General features: G+C 43.2%; 2 protein-coding genes across 6 annotated transcripts in view; both read right to left on the reverse strand.

Moving 5' to 3' along the window:
• On the reverse strand, window positions 1-10257 carry LOC117245926 (uncharacterized). 4 transcript variants are annotated; one of them, XM_078163928.1, is made up of 5 exons: window positions 9987-10257; window positions 7516-7908; window positions 4931-5558; window positions 2212-3894; window positions 1-1734 (listed from the first exon to the last, which is right to left on the reverse strand). In XM_078163928.1, exons 2-4 carry the CDS (start codon window positions 7696-7698, stop codon window positions 3725-3727), a joined length of 981 nt encoding a protein of 326 aa, XP_078020054.1. In that variant the 5' UTR covers window positions 7699-7908; window positions 9987-10257; the 3' UTR covers window positions 1-1734; window positions 2212-3724. The 4 variants fall into 4 exon arrangements, with proteins under 4 accessions (XP_078020054.1, XP_078020053.1, XP_078020052.1 ...); XM_078163927.1 differs by lacking the exon at window positions 1-1734 and having other exon boundaries at window positions 1747-3894; XM_078163929.1 differs by lacking the exon at window positions 1-1734 and having other exon boundaries at window positions 3761-3894; window positions 4403-5558.
• A 143-nt stretch (window positions 10258-10400) lies between these two features.
• LOC117245837 (uncharacterized) overlaps window positions 10401-18654 on the reverse strand; it is a 277287-nt gene continuing 269033 nt past the window's right edge. For both annotated transcript variants that reach the window (XM_078163870.1, XM_078163871.1), the window contains exon 3: window positions 10401-14765. In XM_078163870.1, the coding sequence (XP_078019996.1) occupies window positions 13261-14765 (1505 nt within the window). In that variant the 3' untranslated portion in view covers window positions 10401-13260. The remainder of the gene's footprint in view (window positions 14766-18654) is intronic.

Consider the following 18654-nt stretch of genomic DNA (forward strand, 5'->3'; position numbering starts at 1 on the left):
TTTTCCAACACAATATATTTTTATTGAAAAATGCTCAATAAATAACAATGGCATAATAACAATAAATAATGCCATAAATAAAAATAATGCATAGACATAGAAAACCTGTCAACCAACAATAAACGCATAATGAACATTAATATTCAGTGTGTGTGTTAAAATGATTATAACATTGGTAAAACATTGGTAAATTGTCATACACAAATGAATTCATTATAAACAAGATTAGAATATTAAATTATGGTGTGTGTGTGTGTGTGTGTGTGTGTAAGTAACTTCCTGAATAATGAACATCATGAACAGCTAATAAAACAAGGTCAAGGGTCAGAGAGCTGCTCAGTGGCCAGCAGCAGTAGACTTTGGTTGGGTTGCAGCTGCCTAATGTGAATGTACAGCCTGTGAAGCAGGGCTCATATGAGTGCAGAGGCACTGCAAGTCTTCACAGAGCATTTTGATCTGATAAATACCAATAACAATACAACTAGTCCATACCCGGGGATGTGTTATGTATAGAGGAATAAGAAATCAAAAACAGTATATTAGAGGAGATGCAAAATATGTGGTAGAATCTGTTTTATTAAGGGTAAAGGTTTACAGATGTTAAATAAAAGTGATATCCTGGGCCTGAATGTTTGTTTAGAACAGAGAGCGAACCGATTTTTGGAGTTGTTTGGTCATGGTTTGTGCATCTGCAGGTTGCATACGGCGTACCTGTAAATGTTGTGGGGCCATTAGGCATTGGGTTTATGTATGTATTAATATTTCTTTGTGGATGACATTGTTCATCTCAGTCCGTTTGGTGTGGTCCTCTTCATTGATTGTCAAGATTCTGAGTTGCAGGGGGTTGCCAACCCTGCTTGCCTCAACATAGAATTGTCCATGTAAAAAGAAGTCTTTCACAGAGTAGACACCCACGCGTGACAGTGACTGAACTTGTGACTTGTTCACAGTCATGGCAAAGCATGGTCGGACGGGAAACTGCTTGCGCACCAGAGTGAAGGGGAAAATATTGTCTGAAGGTGAGATTGAAATCCTAGGGATGAGCAGCTGGGTGCCTGTGAGAGTCCCAGAGACCAGCTGTGCTACCAGTAGGTGAGGGAGGATTTGCTTCAGGATGTACCGTGAGCCATTGCAGTGGCCATTGGTTTGATCTATATTTTGCAGTAGCATTATGATCATGCCAATCTTCAGTGACAGGCGATGTGGTGGCATGCCTGATGGGCAGAGTGTGTTGAGGAATTCCACTGGGTACATGTGGCTGTCATTTGGGCCGATGGTATCCACACTGTGGAGAGTGTGCTCCTCACCAGGGAATTTGTTGGCGATGTATTGACTGGCCGCGTCCACCTCAGCATTAGTGGGGCACAGGATTGCTCTTTCAAACAGCCATTGATGGTTGTGAATGTTTTGGTCAAGGTTTTCAAATACCCAGTTGACCAGTTCCTGCAGAGTTGTTCCTGGCATGAGCGTTTATTGTGACAGCAAACTCTCCCTTGTCTGGAACTGTAGGGATCTTCCCTTCTCCCAGATTGAGTAGGGACTGGCTGAATGAAGCGTCGTCTGTCATGCTTGCTGCTGCACGGGTGATCCGCATGTCGTTTTTGAGTTGCATGATTTCAACATGCTTCCAGAGATGGCAGCTCTTCAGGCATCTTGAAATGATCTGAGGTCATGTGCCATGGCGAACGACTGGTAGTATCTGGCACCAGTCTCCACTGAAGATGGTGGTAATACCTGAGTGAGCAGTAAAATAGATGGTACATTATTTATATGACCAGTACCTGATGTCTATTATTACTTCATTGTTATGTTTGTAATGAAGATTCCCTTCCAGAAAAACCACATGAATTTCACATGTGATTTTGTCACATGTGAAATATGTGGAACATGTTCTTTGCACATGGGAAACATGTGGTTTTAGCCCATTTTTTATGCTAATCACATGTGACCACATGGTATCAGATTATGTAGCATGTGGTCACGTGATTAACAAAAAAATTGGGCAACGTGTTCCACAAATGTCATGTGAAATTTATGTGATCACATGTGAAATTCATGCGGTTTTTCTGTAAGGGTTAGCTGGGATAAATGGCAACATCTACTGTTCGTTGGGTCCACAACATGAGAAAATAGAAAGATACATGTTTGGGCGTCGGCGGTACATGTAGACATCCATACTAACATATGATATTGTACATATTACAATCCTACCTCCAAATGGAGAGTCACATTTCCTGAGCCATCAGAATGTGCGATCTGTCGTTGCGACAGCATGACGATCCATCATGGACACCTCATCAATTACCAATAGGGAGCACATACGGATCAGCTGTGCTGAAGTGTCGTTTTCGCTGATAGCACATGTTGACTCCTCAGTGAGTAGAATCGGGCACTTAGTGTGGCTGTGAAAGGTGGTTCCTTTTGGAAGTAATGTTGCTGCAATGCCACTTGAGGCTGTTGCAAGGGCTACTCTTCCATCAGCACACTCAGATGCAAGGATGAAACTAAGTGTTAATGTCTTCCCTGTACCGCCACTTGCATCAAGACCAATAAGCCGGCCAAGGTCATGGCTGATGCTGTTAAGGACATGGTCTGCTACTGCTCTCCGTTCCTCATTTAGAAGGTGTTTCTATTGTCAATGTAGCTCTGTAGGCCCGGAACATTGTGTTGTGTTTCGTGTCTGATGGCTTGGGGAATGCATGGTTGAATGAGAGCAGGATTTGGCAGAGGGAGATTGAACTTAAGAGCGAGGTGAAATCCACGTCGCTCAACATGATCCTGGAGCTCCAACAACACCTGGTTGATGATGTTGTCATCTGGCTCGTTTAGCCCAGCAGCATGTATGAGGTCCTCTTACATGGCAAGTTTGTGTCGTTGCCAGAATTGAATGTAGCCTTCTTCAAGACATGACCAGTTCATGGTCATTTTCACATATGCCTCTTGCCAGGCATGCTGCCATGTATGTGTCATGCACAACGCCATTGAATGTGCGAAGGTCCTTGTAGCAGGTTGGGCCAGGAACATGGTAGAGCAACATGCGCATGAAGTATAGGTCACTGTTATGAGGTGTGAAGGCAAGTACAGGAATGCAACCAATAGTGTCAGCCAGCTGCTCTGCATCATGACCATGACTCAGTCTGTTTTTACTGCGCTTGAGTGTCTTGCTTTTGTTGTCAAAGGAGAAATGCTTGAAGATGTCTGGGTATGTGATGGGTCTCTTATCAGCATTCTGCTGCATTGCTGTAAAGCAGGCTGTGAGGGTTGTACGTGGCGGACCTGACGCAATGACAGCATGAGCTTCTTCATCATTATTGAAGGTGATGATTTTGTCTCCTTCCAGATGAATGGTCAACAGCTCAACAGGTGGATATTTTTTCTGGATGGGACACACTGATGTAGCGACCCACCTGGTATCTTTCAATTTCATCATGCTCAATGTTCTGCTCTGGGCCTCCAACGTAGAGCATGCATCTGTCGGGGCCTTTGTCGAGGTATTTGTTGAGATACTTGACAGAGGCTACCGAGCACACCACCTCGACATTGATGTGGGCATCATATCTGAGACACAGGTATGGGTTGAATGGAACAACCCACTGATTTGTGACAGTTGCTTCTACATCACCACGCAGAGTCTTTGAAAATGAATGGCCTGGTGCTCCATGTGTGTCTTCTCAGCATCTATATAAAGGGTAGGAGCTGTCAGACATGGCAGTTTTTCAGCATGTCATGGAGCAGAGCCTCCCACTTCATGTAGAAGACCCTTGCAACGATGTCTGGACGATCGTGTGGTTGTTGGTTTGGTAGCAGGGAGTCCTGAATTTCCAAACTGCTGGCTGTCAGTTGTACCTGGTAGAATCACAGCAATATCTGACACAGTTGGGAGGTTGACGGTACCTGCGGGCGGAGAATGTGTTTTGATGAAAAGTATTCCTGAAATGAGTAAAGATTAAGTTACACAATTGATGATCAAGGTGGGGAAAGGGTGTTTAATCACATAAAAAATATTGAATCAGAGCTTAGTGATGTGCATTTTGAGGGTCCTTGAGAATAGCTTTTGTACAGAATATAGAAAAGAGGTAATTGTAAGCATACACTAAAAAGTATGGGGAAATGTGACATTTCAAAGAGAGGATGTTGTTACACTGGTTCTCTTATTTATTTAATTTAGTATTTTATAAAAGCATAAAAGCACGTCAAATAGAGCACAGGAAGTATTTTTCCAGAAGCAGTTTGTTTGTGAAGGTGAAGGTTTGTAGGGAGGGCACTGTATGGGAGCTGTTATTCATTTATGATTTCTATGGCCAGAATGCAGTAGAGACCAAAGTGTCAGGAATGCAAGTGTGCAATTGCTATTTCTGGGAACACTGTTTGCTATTAGGTGACTCGGGTGTTGGGTACAAACCTGGATGGATGTTGCGAGGGGCTTTGTCACTTAGATAGATTTTCATATGTGGATCGTAGACATAAAGTTGTGCGAAACAGGGGACTGCTGAATCTGCGTCAGGAAGTAGGGGGCCAATGAAATGATGTTCTTTTCCTTGAATACGCACCCCTGGATTGAAGCCACCTCCTGATGGACAGATTTCTGACATACCAATAGAGGCCATTGACAGGGCATTATTGTAATTTCTGGCATCCTTCACAAAGACAGGGTTTTCAAGTAACAATCCGATTGCCTCTGGGGGTTTTGGAGGGATTGAGCCTGGTTGAGGGTTGTCAGGGTCATAGTGGAGATCGACACGACCGTTGGAACAGCAGAATCTCTTTCTTTCCTCTTTCCAACAATATGCACCACAGAAAGAGCACTTAGGACATTGAAAGAGACTGACTTTGCTGAGTGTGTGTGACATCAACATACAGTGTTTCATCAAAGTACTGAATAACATCAGCACAGGCTGCACAGCGTTTATGTCCTCTTGCTAAAGCCAACCTTTGATGGTAGAGTGCTGTTCGGTGTGCAATAGCATCAGCACGCTGTCGCTCTGCACGCTGCACAGGTTTTTCTGTGGCACAAGCTCTTTGATGGGCAGCTGTGTTGGCATGCTGTCGCTCTGCACGCTGCGCAGGTGTTTCAGCGGCGCGAGCTCGTTGATGGGCAGCTGTGTTGGCACGCTGTCGCTCTGCACGCTGCGCAGGTGTTTCAGCGGCGCGAGCTCGTTGATGGGCAGCTGTGTTGGCACGCTGTCGCTCTGCACGCTGCGCAGGTGTTTCAGCGGCGCGAGCTCGTTGATGGGCAGCTGTGTCGGCACGCTGTCGCTCTGCACGCTGCGCAGGTGTTTCAGCGGCGCGAGCTCGTTGCTGGGCAGCTGTATTGGCACGCTGTCGCTCTGCATGCTGTTCAGGTGTTTCAGCGGCGCGAGTTCTCTTTGAACGTATAGTTTTTGGTGAGGTGAACTTGGCTCTCCTGTTTGGCATTCTGCGTGTTTTGGAGACACGTGAGGGACCCTCAGCAGAGGATGTGGCTCTCCTCTTTGGCATTGTGCGTGTCTTCGAGACAGGTGAGGAACCCTCAGCAGGGGACGTTGATGGGTTATGTTCACCTTCAAATACAGCATATGCTGGAAATAAAGTTGAAAACATTTTAAAGCAATTTAATGAATGGTCACAGTGAAAGATTTTAAGGGGTGGTAGCGGGGAGTCTACGTCTGACCATTGTTTTTCCACATTTGTGGCACTCATGCCAGCTATATTTTGAGTTAACTTCTGTCTTCTTTTTATTAAAGCAGCTATGCGGAACTTTACGTTTTCGTTAATATAGTGCCCCTCTTTGGTCGAAGCGGTATGACACCCACAGCCTGGTGTCGTAAAATCTCGATTGCAACCGGCAATTACCGCATGCATTTGTTTTGGAGAGCGAGAGGAAAATCATAAATGTTCTGGTGTAGCTCTGAATTTCTTATAAACTGAGGACAACTGCCTGCTGTATATTTGTGTTCATGGTCACAGTCACAGATAACTTTGTGGCATTTGTTGTAACGTTACTAGACAAAAGCGGTTCACATCAGCTAACGTTACATTTAGCTTGATTATAACTTCCATGTCGTCATATATGGAAGTGAAACAACATCTAACAAGTTGCAGTATATTCTCTTAATAAAAACAAAAATTACATACATGTCAATTAGGAAAAGGGCCAACTCGGGATCAGTTTAAAAATCTTTCAAATCTCTGAGCACTTTCCATTTGGTCAATGCCCGACCGAGGTTTACACGCGTTTGGGCTCGAGCCCTATCACTGTCCCGTTTAGCCGCCTTCTGTTCTTCTGTTCTTTTTCTTTTAGATGGTGCTCCTTCTTTATCCGCCATGACATCGAAAGTACAACCAAGTCCTTATAGATACATCTGGTAAAACTGTTATGTGTTCAGCAATGCCCGTTGCGTACCGCTTACTCGAAGAACACTCTCTGTAAACACGGCTCTTCTTCTTCCCTCAATTTATTGGCAGATCGCAAACAACTTCCAGGTGCATACCACCACCTACTGTACAAGAGACTCCTCCCTACTACATGTCATTTAGCCTGTTTCTTAAATCTTACTTGTAAACATGGCTCCTTCTTCTTCTGTGGTTTAATGGCTGCGGGCGTGCAGACTTACTTCCGCCTCCGGGTGCCGTATTCTGGTTTGCTGACTTCCGCTGTGTCCGACCCGACCGAGGCTAAGCTAAATAGCCAAAGAGAGAAAGGCTTTTTTGTCGCTGTTGGGTTCAAATAAATATGCGGATCTTCAAGGCAGGGTGATACGAACTAGGGACAGTTTTATGAATGGTAAAAAGTTCCGCACAGCTGCTTTAAAAAAAGGAGCTCCAGGTCATGTTCACTTGATGACCATTAGCCTAAATCTTTTTTTTTGCCATGGCTCACGGAGCAGTCTGCTTCTCCTCCAAGTCTATGGCGCTGCATGTAGAAGCTTCAGTGTTGATTGGGTATCACTTGTGCGGTGTAACCAATCCGTGTAACCAATCAGTGGGGGCTGTAGGCGGGACATTGTAACACAACCAGGAGTGGGGACTTCAGGCATAGAGACGGCTGTATCAGAGCCAGAGGAGCACGTTTTAAAATAAACGTATTTTATCGGTTATCGGTGGAAAAAAAACGGCCGATGCCGATTATCATAAACATCTTAGGGATCGGTCGATCCCTAATTGCAGAAACACACACGCAGAGAGACAAGAAAAGTCAAACCAAGCCAGCTCATGTCTGTCGAAAAGGGATATAAGTGGCTGGAATCAAACACTACACAAACAAGCCACAGTGCCCTGCTGGTGCTGTTTGCTGTGTAAGATGAGAACTCCCTGGCAGAAGAGAGAGTTCATCTCTTCTCCACAAAAAACACAGACAGAGTCTGACCAATATCCAATTAACACACAAAAATGACTTGACTCAACTTGCTTGACTCATACCAAGGACTTGACCTGACTTGCTTGATTCTAACCACAGTGACTTGGGACTTGCTTGAGACTTGAAGGTTAAAACTTGAGACTCGCTTAAGACAAGCAAATGTGTGACTTGACAGATACCTGACTGAGGTTCTCTGGTCTCCGTCCAATCATCACTGTCATCAGTCTCAGGTTGTAAATGTGTATCTGGATCTGAGTTCCTGGCTGGTTCTGCTCCTCCACAGTCCTCTCCCTCTGCTTCTGTTTCCATCTGTTCAGTGTGTCTTTGATGAAGCTGTGAGGACTGAGGTTTCTCTTCATCATCTTCACTCTTCACAGGGACAGGAGTGGATGTGAACTTGGTGATATCATCCTCCTCCAGCCCTTGAAGCTGCTCTCCCTCCTGACTGATCCAGAGTTCCTCCTGTTCCTCTTTAATGTGTGGAGGCTCTGGGTCCTCCTGGTCCACACTGGAGCTCCACTCCTGCTGCTCAGGGGGAACCTCTTCTTTAACCACCAACAGCTGCTGGACGTCTGCAGGAAACAGTACACACACACACACACACACACACACACACACACACGTTACAGAGAAATCATGTCTGGAGGCTACAGTGTGGCTCTTTATTTGCTCAGTCTAAAGTGAATTATGTGAGAATGATTGTCCATAGGATGTGAGAGTTTGCCGTGCATCTAGTTTTATTACTGGCAGCCTGAGTAAATAAAATAAAATTATATAAAAGATTCTTCTCAACACAAATGTGGTCTTTTACTCAGGAAAACCGAGCTTTGTATCCACGTTATTCTTAGCCCCCATGATACCTTGCATGAATTATAGACGCAGCTTCCAGCGCTGAACCAGAACAGACGTTTTCCTATCATAATGGTACGGAACGGTACACTAACAGTTTGCTAATCCTCTTTTCTGGAGCAATTTGGAAATAAAACATGGAACACACCACCTGTCACACCTCAGACCTCGGACAACTTGATCATACCTCTGTCACCTCTGACTGCCATCTCACAGCATTTATTGTTGTTTTCCTTTTTACCCAAGTGTGTTTAAGTCTCACGTAGGGTTGCCACTGTCCCGTATAATACGGGACCATCCCATATTTAAAATGTACTGTCCCTTACTAAATCAATCAATCACATCAATCACAGAATGCAATTTGTCCCTTATTTCTGTGCACACACTGCTGCATAAACCATGTTTTCATGTACTGGGAATGACATGAGAAATATTAAACCAAAAGAGTTTCACGGAACACAGCAGAGAAATATTAAATCAGAATTTGCAGAGGAGCATGACACAGAATGGCAGGTCTGTCACTCAGCGTCATCGTTGCCATGGATATGGAGACTCCAACACGCAGGACCGCCATTCACACGCTCACTGACACCCTGACTGACTGACTGACTGCAACTTGAAAAAGTTATACAAGGGTCCTATTTCGGCCGAGTGTTAAACTATAAAGTTCATGGATTTATAAATCCTCATGTGCTCCAGATTCTGTTTTACATAGTCGTTGTGAAGCTGGGCGCATGTTTGCACTCTCACACTGAGACATGAGTTGACTGAGAGGCACACTTAAATCTGTTTGCGTTTCGATATGTGCGCCTGTCGTTACATGCAACCATTAAGCACAGCTGTGGCTATTAATAGTGCCCATATGGATGGATTTTAATTATCATTGTTAAACCTAAGACAAATTATTGATGATTCATTTATAGTGCTCTTATTAAAGCAGACTTAACAACTTACTGTACTTTTCAGGATAAAATCACAAGATCAAGAACATGGAAATAATGGCTCAAATGTAAGCTAATGTAAAAGACTGATAAGAAAATTCATCAGGCATAGGACAGATGATTATAGACTGCATAATAATAACGTGATCACTAATATAAGGAAAGTTAAACAAACAAGGTTTAACTCATTGTTAACCCATTGTTCCCACCCCGTCTATCTGAATTATGTTGCATGGACACAGTGGTAAAGCAGTTAACAGGAACTGTTTAGACTGTTTAGTTGTGCTTTCTTATATTCAATGTCTGATAGTGAATGTATCAATGTATCAACCAGAGCTGCAGCAAGTACCCTCTGCCTGTCCATTTTAGTAACTAGCTTCTACTTACCGTGGAAAAACAAAACAAACAAAAAACACGGTAGAATGATTACAGGGAAAGGTTAGCGTGAGGACGTGATGGGGTGGTTGCCTGGCAACAATATATGAGACACACATATATCACACACTCAGAATAGATGACTAAACACTATGTTCAATGTACTCTGATTTAATTCTACCATCTAGTGGACACTTATGTGAATACAATGTACCGAATACTGTTACATCAGCTTCCCCTCCGAAACTGGTGAAATGGCTGCACCCAATAGTAAACGTCTTGTTTTAATGTGTATTTGACGCGTTAATACGGACGACAAAACAGACGTTTAGATCCCTTCCGGATTCCATAAGACAACAACACCAGAGAAGCTAACGACACCAGAGAAGCTAATGCGGCGTATAAACATCGACAGACTGAATATTTATTGAACAAAGCTGCAGTTATATTATTAATAATGCACTTGTAATGTTTAATGAACAAACCTGCTCTGCGTAACCGAAGCTGAGGGTTGGAAACAGCGTCCATTAGTTTCCGTTGTCGCTCGTTCTCCTCTTTTGATCGACAAAGTTCCTCCTCGTACTCTGCTATTGTTCTTTCAAACAGCCCAAATATCTCTTCAGCAGCCGCAGTTAGTCGCTGCTTCACCTAACTTACGCTCTCAACATTTGGACTTTAGACATGTTCACACTTTAAAAACACAATAAAGACACTCTGATAACACACTTATCTACCAGACGCCATCTTGTTCAAACAGTGTGACGTTCGCAACAGTAAAGAGTACAGCTTCCGGGGTAAATGAGTTAATGAGCTTCAAAATAAAAGTCCAGAAGTGTTGCTAGGAATTCCGGGCTTACTCAAAAACACACAGTCAGGAGGATAAATGATTAAAATGCACTTATTCAAATGACTTTTATTGAAGTGTTCCAGTTGATTTTTAGTTTAGTTCATTTGACTTCACATATGCAAAAAAAAAAAAAAAAAAGAAAGAAAGTAGTAGGCAACATGAGCAACAGAAACATGATGGAGAGATGCAAAAAATCCTTGGAGTGACTTTATCGAGGCACTTTCCAGTGTATAGGGTTAGGGTTCCATTAGTAAACTCAGTAAAATATTACAAGGATGAAAAAAGAGAAAGACAATGATAAAATCCACACAGACCATGTACATAATAACACAAAATTAAGATCACTTAATATTAGTAGACAGTTTACACAGGGAATCCATAAGTGTAACATCAGAATGGTTACATCCAGCCTTTAAAGGGGAACTAATGTTTTTATGAACCTGGGCCCTTTTTTCCAATCTACTTTTGTCTAAATGAGTGATAGGATGTTCAATATTTGATATTTCTCCAGTACAAAACTAGGGCTGACCTGCCTGCAGCCTGTGAGCGCACGCTATATTAAATAATAGAGCACTCAGACAGCATCAAACAACGTTGAAATATGTCCACTTAAAGTGCATTTTGTTTTTCACAGATAGGCTCGGAGTGTTCGTATCATTATCCAACAACATAACGGAAAGGAGAAATGAACGCCTGTGTTTACCTTTAGCTGGATTCGGACATGTTCCTCTGCCTGTTGCAATTTTAGTATATGTGCTACCAAAGTAATGCTGCTCCCTCGTTTGACGCTGTCTGAGTGTCCTATTATTTAATATAGCACGCGCTCACAGGCTGCAGGCAGGTCAGCCCTAGCTTCGAACTGGAGAAATGTCAAATATTGAACATTCTATCACTCATTTAGACAAAAGTAGATCGGAAAATAGGCCCCAGGTTGAAAAAAACATTAGTTCCCCTTTAATATTTTGATGGGCAGTTTACACAGATAGTCCGTAGGTGTAACGTTCAGGAAATAAAATGAAACCTTTAACACATAATCCATCAGGGTAACTTTTTTTTCAGAGCTGAGTGTTGAGATGAGTTTTTTCTGATTCTTAATAGTATTGTTTTCTTGGCTATAGTTCACAAGTAGTTGCCAACTCTTTTCCAATGAAAGTAGCTAGCACTAGCTCCAAAAAGTCACTTAAAGTCTCCGGATGACATCATATGCTTACATGGATATTGATGACGTCTTCTCAGACTGAATCACCGTGACCTTGATCTAAACCTTCCAGGTAGAAACTGCAAACTGTTGTGAATTGCAGTGATATGTGAATTCAGCAAACCTGTTTATTTCTGTTATTTTCAGCCATGACTGAAAAATTTAAAGATATATAGTTTAACACCATGGTTCATCCAGACAATAGTTTTTTCTCAGCGCAACACACATACACACGCGCGCGCACGCGCGCACACACACACACACACACACACACAAAATGCACTGAAGTAAACTTCTACATGTCGATGTGAAGTAGTTTTAGACGAGATTATTGTTTCCAATGGCTGCCCGTTGCGACTCGCGAGCAACCACGTGAGGGGGGGAACAGACACTGAGATACAGTATGAAGATGGTGTGTTTATCAAGCATCAACAGTGGTGTCTTTAAAACTTCAGCATAGAGGATTTCTTATTGCAACTTCGAGATTTTCTGTTGCCTTGCCTTCAAACATCACACTGCTGCTTCACAGAGTAGTCCTCTCTCCCCTCCTCTCTCTCTCTGCCGCTGCCTGCAGCACTGCATCTACCATCAGTGTTAATTGGCTGTCACTCACTTGTGCCGTGTAGCCAATCAGTGGGGGCTATAGGCGGGACATTTGTTACACAGCACAGAGTGGAGACTTCAGGCAGACAGGCAGAGAGAGACGGCTGCATGAGAGCCAAAGGAGCGCGTTTTAATTAAAATAAACGTATTTTAATTAAAATAAACGTATTTTATCGGCTATCAGTGGAAAAAGCGGCCAATGCCGATTATCATAAAAATGCTGAATATCGTCCGATATTATCGGCAGTGCCAATTATTGGTAGATCCCTAAATTTTACCTCACAGAACACACTGAGTCGGTGGTCTTCAGCTGCCCTTCAATTGGACAGTTACCGACCTAACCATGCCAGTTCTCTTGTCTGCTTCTCCAAACTGGGAGAGTAAAGCTGATAACACACAATTCCAAATGAAGGCTGAGTCATGAAGATCGCTGAGCGATGATTACATTTTTTTTTTTTAATAAATTTACAAAAATGTCTGAAAAGATGTTTTCACTTACTCATTATGGGCTATTTTGTGCAGATTCTTAAAAGAAAACTATTTTCAAATCAGTTTTAGAATTTAGCACCCAGAGTAGCTCTCCTGCTCTGGATCCAAGTACAGGAAAGAGCCAAATTGCTGCATGCCCTGCCCCTGACAAGCAGCAAAAGTCCAGTCACCACCGGATAACAGGTTTTGACCCAGTTTGGCTGTCAGAGGGGAAATACTCACCCTGGCTGTACAAGACTGATCTTGGTAAGTAAGTAAGTAAGTAAATACATATATTTAAAAACATACATCCATACATAAATGTTTGGGTCTGTGTCAGTCTGCCTGCCCCCAGTCTGTCACATGACATACTGACACTAAATATTTTCCAGAAAGGTTTAGGTTGAGTAGAGTCTTTCATCTTGTCATAGTCTCAGGCTGAAAAAGGTTTAAGCCAAGACAATCTGAAGTGAGAAACACCGTAGCTTCAGTGTGGGTTTGAATGTGTTTGTGTAACTGTCTAGTCTGTGTAAAAGATTTCATACAGACACTGAAATTAAAAAGACTTTCTCCCGTATGACTTCTCATGGGTGTTTTTATAATCTTCTTCTTCCAAATAGAATTTTTTTCCAGACTGAACAGCTCAATCACTTTTCTCCTTATGACTTTTCATGTGTGAATGTAAATTTCCCTTTTGTGTAAATGACTTCCTACAAAACGAGCAGCTAAATGGTTTTTCTCCTGTATGACATCTCATGTGTATCTTCAAAACTCCACTTTGACTAAATCGTTTCCCACATTCAGAGCACTTAAATGGTTTCTCTCCTGTATGAGTTCTCATGTGTGCCTTAAGACCTCCACTGTGACAAAATCGTTTCCCACAGTCAGAGCAGCTAAATGGTTTCTCTCCTGTATGAGATCTCATGTGTACTGCTAGCATTCCCCTGAGGCCAAATCTTTTTCCACACTCAGAGCAGCTAAATGGTTTCTCTCCTATATGAGCTCTCATGTGTACTTTAAGACTTTTACTGTATCCAAATGTTTTCCCACATTCAGAACAGCTAAACGGTTTCTCTCCTGTATGAGATCTCATGTGTTTGTTCAGATCTCCACTGTAACTGAATGTTTTCCCACACTCAGAGCAGCTAAATGGTTTCTCACCTGTATGAGATCTCATGTGTTTGTTCAAATCTCCACTGTAAACGAATGTTTTCCCACATTCAGAGCAGTTAAATGGTTTCTCTCCTGTATGAGATCTCATGTGTCCCCTCAGATCACGGCTGTAACCAAATCTTTTCCCACACTCAGAGCAACTAAATGGTTTCTCTCCAGAATGACATGTCACGTGTTTCTTCAGATCGCCACTGTAACAAAATTTTTTCTCACACTCAGTGCAGCTAAATGGTTTCTCACCTGTATGAGCTATCATGTGTTGCTTCAGAATTCCACGACGACCAAACCTTTTCCCACACTCAGAACAGCTAAATGGTTTCTCTCCTGTATGAGCTATCATGTGTTGCTTCAGAATTCCATTACGACCAAATCTTTTCCCACACACAGAACAGCTAAATGGTTTCTCTCCTGTATGAGATCTCATGTGTATCTTCAAATCTCCACTGTAATCAAATCTTTTCCCACACTCAGAGCAGCTAAAACGTTTCTCACAAACAATCAAATCACTGACAGAGACTTGATCATTTTTTAGAGAGTTTAAACCTGACTGAGGTTCTCTGGTCTCCTTCCAATAGTCATCACTGTCATCAGTCTCTTGTTCAGAAGACACTCCAGTCTTGTCATCAGTCTCAGGTTGTAAATGTCTATCCAAATCTGAGTTCCTGGATGGTTTTGCTTCTCCATAGTGCCCTCCTTCCACTTCTGTTCTCATCTGTTCAGTGTGTCTTTGATGAAGCTGTGAGGACTGAGGTTTCTCTTCATCATCTTCACTCTTCACAGGGACAGGAGTGGATGTGAACTTGGTGATATCATCCTCCTCCAGCCCTTGAAGCTGCTCTCCCTCCTGACTGATCCAGAGTTCCTCCTGTTCCCCTTTAATGTGTGGAGGCTCTGGGGCCTCCTGGTCCACACTGGAGCTCCACTCCTGCTGCTCAGGGGGAACCTCTTCTTTAACCACCAACAGCTGCTGGACGTCTGCAGGAAACAGGAAAAACACACACACACACACACACACACACACACACAGATGTTACAGAGAAATGTTGTCGTTCATTCACATCACAGCTCAAAAACTCCTTACTGAACTTCTACAGATCAAACAGCTTTACAATGTTCACTCAACTGAGTGAGGTTGAGGTGAGCTTCAATTTCATAGCAGTCATTAACATGAACTGTTACTCTTGTCATGTCTGGAGGCTACAGTGTGGCTCTTTACGTGCTCAGTCTAAAGTGAATTATGTGAGAATGATTGTCCATAGGATGCGAGAGTTTGCCGTGAGTCAAGTTTGATTACTGGCAGCCTGAATAAATAAAATGCCAGTAATGGCACAGTATCTGCTGCCTTACAAAACAACACAATGTAGATAACATTATGGACCATTTAAAGCCATTTTTATGATGTGTTAGCTAAATTAGCTAGCATTGGCCACCTTCATGGTGTTTCTCAACTCAGCTAACAGTGGTAGAAAGTAACTAAGTACATCAACTCAAGTACTACTGCAGTACAAATTTGTGGTTCTTGCACTTCACTCATGTGTTCCTTAAAGTGGGTGAGATTGGGGCAGAGCCGATGGTCATTGAAGAGAGGTGAGGTAGCTTGGCCGAGGACATACTTTCAGCACTAATTGTCTGTTGACTGCTGCAGTTACACAAATGCGCATGTGGTTCTATTCATAGTAGGGCTGTCACTTTTTATTCGAGTTTCGGACATGAGGTGAAAAGTTCATTATCGAGCTGTAATTACCTGTTGGCTGCAATCTCTAGGTGCATCAGACAATTTGATGTAGTTTGTCTTGTGATCCAACAGAGGGCACTCTAAAAATTCACTATCATGTTGACGTATTGCATGTCCTACTGACCTGTCACTAAACGAAGCTAATGTTAATGTGTTATTTTGCTACGAAAATGGAGGACGATAGCAAACAAAGCCACCCTGAGCGGACAACCACGACACCAAAACATCTGAGAAGCAGTGTGTGGAAGTATTTAGGGTTCTACACCATAGATGGCAAAGTCACGCACAAAGATAAGGCTGTTTGTCAACTTTGTAAAAAGCAGCTGTCTTACTCTTCAGCGACAACAAACCTGTGGGCTCACCTGCTGGCTTACCACCCGACAACAGAGGCAGCGGAGGCAGAGGCACCACAGACAAGCGGAGCACCACCAAGTGTACAGCCTCGTTTGACTGCGCATTATTCAGCACACGCAGACTCAGCAGGCCCTTTGTCAGAAACTCATAAAAAGACCATCACCGATAAGATAGCAAGATTTATATGATTGGATATGCAGCCTATTGGAGTACTCGGGGACAGGTGTTCAGGACCTCATGATGGAACTGGAGCCACGATATAAAATTCCCAGTCGCACCACAATCTCAGCACACATTGTGCAGCTGTCTGACACCACACGGGAAAACATAAAGACTATTTTAAAGAAAAGACGGGAAGGACAGGTGGACATCCCTGGCCACACATGTTTATGTGACAGTCACAGCTCACTGTATATCACACTAATGGGAACTTGAAAATTATGTTTCGTGCACGAAGGAATTAAGAGGAAACCACACAGCTGTACACGTTGCAGAAAGCATCAGCAGCACACTGGATGAGTTTGACATCTCCCGTGAAGCGGTTGTGGCAGTCGCCACCAATAATGCTCTGAACTACGTTGATGCCATACATAATTTAGGGCTTATTAATGTACTCTGTTTGGCACACATATTAAACCTGGCCATGCACAAGGGGCTTGAGGTGAAAGCCGTTGACATTGCTCTCTCCAGACTAAAGCAAACTGCATCCCATTTTGGGAGGTCTCCATCCCACACCTGCCTGCTGGAGGAAAAGCAGGAGCTCCTTGGATTGAAAAAAGACAGACTGATAAATGACTGCATCACCAGATGGAATACCACCTATGACATGATATGCCGTGCATCTGAACAACAAGCAGCAGTGGCAGCCGTCATTTTTGAGAAGAAGATGTTTCATCTGGAACTCTTCTGGAGCACTTCTGAGTGGGCCATGGTTGAGCAACTAAAAGACACAATGAAACTGTTCAAAGTGGCAACTCAGGCCCTCTCCACCGATGCCTACACAACAGCATCAGCTGTCCTCCCCCTGCAGCATGTCATGATGTCTCAGCTGAGCACTCCTGATGCATCGCATAAACCAGCCATCAAAGTGAGAGGTGTTTGACTTTTTGGGCCCCCGGTTCTGTCACTAAGTCCACCTTTCATCCAAACTAGGGATGGGCATCAATTTTTGATTATCGATGATTGATCGTTAAGGCTTTTGATTGATCAAAAATAATTTGTTCTTTATTTTCGTTATTTATTCAGGTCGAATCTGAGGAGCTGATGTCATCTGCTCCCATGATTTCATCAATGCTGGATCCACACCACGAGCACCTGAGCTTTCTTATGAATACACAGAGAGAGGCCGCAAATCACAAACTGTTGGAACTTGGGCAGGCAGTGGAGATGGAAGAGCCAGAGCCTATCCCACCGTCTGGAAATGAGGCTATATCGTCTGACTTAGATGATTCTGAGGACTCGGAGGAGAGCAGCAAGGTCAAGTACACAGGAGCCCCAGCAGCACCTCCTCCATTCAGCGCCATGGCACAACTCCTCGGGGAGCAAAACGCAGCAAATGCTGCGGAATCTGACATACCCATCAAAACAGAAGTTCGCAACGATATGCGGGAGCCTTCCTTAGGCCTGAATTGCGACCCAGCTGACTGGTGGAAATCAAATGAAGGCCGGTTTCCCAGGCTGGCAAAGCTTGCACATATTTACCTCTGCATCACCGCAACCTCGGTCCCCTCAGAGTGGGTGTTTTCAGCGGCTGGATTGACGGTCACCAGGCTTTGATCGCGTCTTACTCCTGAACATGTGACCATGCTGATCTTTCTGATTGAGAATCAGTAGCCTGAGCCTCTTTTTACCTTTTACAACTCAACGATAATGTTTGAGTACACCAAAGTTTGACAGTCATCTTGTTATCCTGTTTGTGAGTATTAAGAAAAAGGAAAAGGCCCGTAAATACCTGTGTGTGCCAGGAACATCTGTGCGCTCTGAGCACGTGTTCTCGTCGGCAGGTAATATTGTAAATAAAAAGAGAGGCACACTTGATCCCGATCAAGTTGATAGACTTGTGTTTCTGGCAAATAATATCAGAAATTAAGATGGGACGGCAGTGACAGACATAAAGAAACCAATAAGTTAATGCAGCTGTTAAAAAGTAACATTTAATTACTAGAAGACTGAAGGAATGTGATGTTAGTGTGATGTTAAACAGGCTGTAAAGTTAATAAAGTAACGAAAATAATGAGGTCGTGTTGTGGTATTTAAGGGGAGTGGACAGGGGGGCTTTTCTGGGGGGGAGGGGGTCATTTAGGGCCATTAGTCAACTAGTCACCCACATGTTTACAATATTAATTTAATTATTAAATTATATATTTTGAGTGGGGCAACACAATGGTTTGAGTTGAAGGTGTGAGAAAGAATAGTATCAGTAACATTGTTAACACTGTGCTACATTACAGAGAAATACAAAACCGTACTAATGAACCTTCATTAATAAAGGCCTATATTTTATCTACAAGTGCACGTCACACACTGAGCGAGCCGCCTGTTAATGACGCTGTCTGCAAAGCAGTAATGATTGTGCTAAGTGGCTAATGGGCATGTAGCTACTGACAGATGATGCATAATGTTTGTAGTCGACCAATGAAGATGAGTTTACATGTCACCTTGGGTTCATCCTTCACCTTCTCAAAATGATCCCACACTTTGGATTTCCTGCCTGACATGTTATTAACTAGCCTGTGGAATAACCGCAGGTACCAGCCCTGGAAATTAACATGACTC

Source organism: Epinephelus lanceolatus, chromosome 22 (assembly GCF_041903045.1).
Source record: "Epinephelus lanceolatus isolate andai-2023 chromosome 22, ASM4190304v1, whole genome shotgun sequence".
Lineage (NCBI taxonomy): Eukaryota > Metazoa > Chordata > Actinopteri > Perciformes > Serranidae > Epinephelus > Epinephelus lanceolatus.